The sequence below is a fragment of the Ailuropoda melanoleuca genome, chromosome 19 (assembly GCF_002007445.2).
Source record: "Ailuropoda melanoleuca isolate Jingjing chromosome 19, ASM200744v2, whole genome shotgun sequence".
NCBI lineage: Eukaryota > Metazoa > Chordata > Mammalia > Carnivora > Ursidae > Ailuropoda > Ailuropoda melanoleuca.
In genome coordinates this window covers 25351703-25355137 of record NC_048236.1, presented here as the reverse complement: position 1 = coordinate 25355137, position 3435 = coordinate 25351703, and the positions used below count along the sequence as shown (strand labels likewise).

Genomic DNA, 3435 nt, shown 5'->3' with positions numbered 1-3435 from the left:
GAGGGAGAGGGAGAAGCAGATCACCTCCTACCCCCTGCTAGGCAGGAAACTCAATGTGGGGGGCTTGATCCAAGGACCTGGAGATCATGACCTCAGCCTAAGGCATACATTTAACCAACTGAGCCACCCAGGCGCCCCAGTTTCCTTGAACTTTTTAAATGAAAATTTTCATAAACACAAAGATTGCTGTGTGTTGGGTTTTTTTAATCCTAGCACCCAGCTGTTAACAGTTTGCTTCCTTCTGCTAGCCTTGCACTGGAGTCCCAGCTGCCAGGAGTAGAGCAGGAAGCCAAAATGATAGAGGTGCTAAAAGGCAATCATATACTATTTAAATATATCAAATTAACATATACACCTTAAATTTATGCAATGTTATAGGTCAAATGTATTTCAGTTTTTAAAAAGTGGCAAAGAGGACTAGCCATCACGCGGCACCAGGACTCCTCGATGCTGAGGTTACTAAGGGAAGAATCACCTGCACTGCTAGTGTCTCACTTGCAGCAAACCTCGCTGAAGGTCGGGTGACCCCCAAGACTTGAGGACAACAGCGGGGCAGTCCTGGCTCTTTCTCCCAACTTTCCCCTTCCTTGCCGTCAGGTGTACGAGCTGGGAGGTCGCTGGCTGCTTACAGTGCCACGATATATCCAGCCACGTGGACTGGATTGGAACCAAGTTTTCTCATCTCGCATCAACTAGAGTAGAAACACCACAGGCTTTAATAAGTTTTCCAGTGCGGACGGACTCGACCGGCTGGAGAAGCCTCTTAATCCGGCAAAACCAGATTCCTGCGGTTAAGGAGCCCGAGGGAAGCACCAGCTGGTGGCTGGGAGGAGTGCTGCCTCGGACGGCTAGAAAACCAAGAGGTGTCACCTGTGTCTAGGTAGAGAGCAGCCTAGGGCAGATACTGGCTACTGGAGGAAAGGCCTCTCCCTCCCCTTTTACCTACCAATTAACAGACGCTAGAGAAATCCAATTCTTTATTAGGGAAATTCGATTTTCTATTACAACTCTTTAGATCAGTATTTGCAAACATTTACCTGGGGACGGGGACCGAGAACTACCCACACCATTCTTTCCCCAGCTCCTGCCTGAAGCAGCGGGACTTAGATGAATAGAGCAGCAGCAAGGTCTTCCACTTTATCCTTGCCTGGCTCCTGCTCCCGGCCCGAAGTGCCTTCATGACCTGGTAACCGGGTCCTGGGTAGCGTCCGGGGACCGCTGGGTCGCCGCCTCCCGGACAGCGCCGGGGGACCGCTGGGTCGCCGCCTCCCGGGCTGCGCCGGGGGACCGCTGGGTCGCCGCCTCCCGGGCTGCGCCGGGGGACCGCTGGGTCGCCGCCTCCCGGGCTGCGCCGGGGGACCGCTGGGTCGCCGCCTCCCGGGCTGCGCCGGGGGACCGCTGGGTCGCCGCCTCCCGGGCTGCGCCGGGGGACCGCTGGGTCGCCGCCTCCCGGGCTGCGCCGGGGGACCGCTGGGTCGCCGCCTCCCGGGCTGCGCCGGGGGACCGCTGGGTCGCCGCCNGCTGGGTCGTCGCCTCCCGGGCAGCCTTCGGGGAGCTCTGGGTCGCCGCCTCCCGGGCAGCCTCGGGGGACCGCTGGGTCTCGGCCTCTCGGGCAGCCTCGGGGGACCGCTGGGTCGATGCGTCCTGGGCAGGGACCTCCTCTGAGCCTGGAAGAACAGTGTGGAGACCTTTCCTGTGTTCCCATACTCTTTCCACAAAAGGATTCATCCGTATGGGCTGGGGGGTTGGGGTCCGGAACTTGAGAGTACCAGGTCAACTTGGCCTTCTAGATCCCTTTGCAAGAAGGAATCCCTCTCCTGGACGGACTGAGAGGATGAGACCCATGCCCGGTTTCATCCAGGAAGCATCAGGATCCCTCCCAAAGAACCCATGGCCTGCCCAGGGTGCCCCTATTTATCAGTTTCCGTACTTTGTGCCCGGAGTTGGCGGTGATAGTCAGCCAAATTCATGATCATCTTGGCTACATCTTTCTGGTAATAAGGCCGACCAAATATCAAGATCTCAGCTTCGCCCTCGGGGTCCCACTGATTAACATGAAGTAGGGTCTGCGACACACACTCGACGTGCGGGATGTGCTCTCCTCCCCGGCCTGCGCAGGAAGCAAAGAGGCTGTGAGGGGTGGGATTTGGGAGGAGAAGGCTGCGGGAGGAGGCAGCGCTGGATTGCGGCGAGGGCCACTGAAAAGGCTCGCCCTGGGAGAGAAGCGGGAAAGGCCGCACAGGCCACCCCTCTCGGACCCACTCACCGAAGATCGCTTCCACCAGCCACGCCTCGAGGTGAACTGCCTTCGGACTCTTCAGGTACTCGGAGTGGAACCAGTAGGGCCGTTTGCTGAGGTTACCGAGCACAGTGAATAGCGTCCCTTCTCGTTGCTCCAGCTGCACGAGCGTCGGAAACCGCTTGGGAGTGGCCATGGGGCAGCGGGCCTTGCTGGTTGGGACCAGCGGCCGCACTTGCGGCAGGGCCAGGGCCTTATTTCAAGGGCTTTTAGCAAGCCCCTCCCCATCCGCGCCCTTTTCATTGGATTCCAGCCCTCGCCTCCCAAACCCCGCTGCTGGGGTTTCTTCCCGAGCTCGCCCGAGTGCGCGGAGCCGAGCACCTGGGCGCTCTAGGAGGGGCCCTTGCTGGGGACCCGCCCTTCTCCCAGGCTCTGGGAGCCAGAGGCGGAGCGCCCGGGTGGGAGCTCTGTCTGGGGAGCTGGTCCTGGGAGGTGAGGACAGCCGCATAGAGGTAGGGAAGATCCAGCGTCAACAATACCTTTAAGAGAAGCGAATTGGTATGTGCGGAGACACACGTGCTTTCCCGCGGTTTTAATGGGACCAGCGTTCCTGAGGGGTTGGAATGGCTTTTTCATGGAAAGCCTAATGAAATACATGGAAAAAGTAAAAGCTTAAGGAGTAAAAAAAAGGTATTCGAGGGCTAAAGTAAGTCCCACTTCCTCCTGAACCCTGACCACTGATTTCCCTCTCCAGGCGCCATCGCATTTTTTCCAGCTTCTTCCTTAACCTGTGAGAGACAGCTGAGCACACACAGCAGCAAATAATCTATGTGGTTTGGACGCTACAAGAGACTCCATTGAAACTTTTTTGAATCTGTTGAAACTTTTAAAAAATTTTCTAAGTAATATAATATTTCTGTGTCTTGGGTTTTGTTTTGTTTTGTTTGTCCAGCTTAAAGCATGACCCATTGACTGCTACTCAGAAAGATAAAGCTGTATTGCTCTTGAGTCAGTAGTTGGGGTGTCATGCCCAGACCCAGCAGTGAGAGATCCCCAGAAACCAGGCTCATCCTTTTATCCTCTATGGGAATTTTGTAGGCCGAAGAAGTGAGTGAGAAATTTGTAAGTGTCTGACAACATTAACAGTCTTGAGAACTAAGCAGAATATGAATTGAGAGCCAAAGAAGGGCAAAATC

At 55.9% G+C, this 3435-nt stretch overlaps 1 protein-coding gene across 1 annotated transcript; it reads right to left on the bottom strand.

Annotated features, from left to right (window-relative positions):
• Window positions 1-1176: 1176 nt before the first annotated feature.
• On the bottom strand, window positions 1177-2459 carry KHDC3L (KH domain containing 3 like, subcortical maternal complex member). The gene is made up of 3 exons (XM_011221494.3): window positions 2267-2459; window positions 1931-2110; window positions 1177-1667 (listed from the first exon to the last, which is right to left on the bottom strand). Exons 1-3 carry the CDS (start codon window positions 2433-2435, stop codon window positions 1177-1179), a joined length of 840 nt encoding a protein of 279 aa, XP_011219796.2. The 5' UTR covers window positions 2436-2459.
• Window positions 2460-3435: the final 976 nt, after the last annotated feature.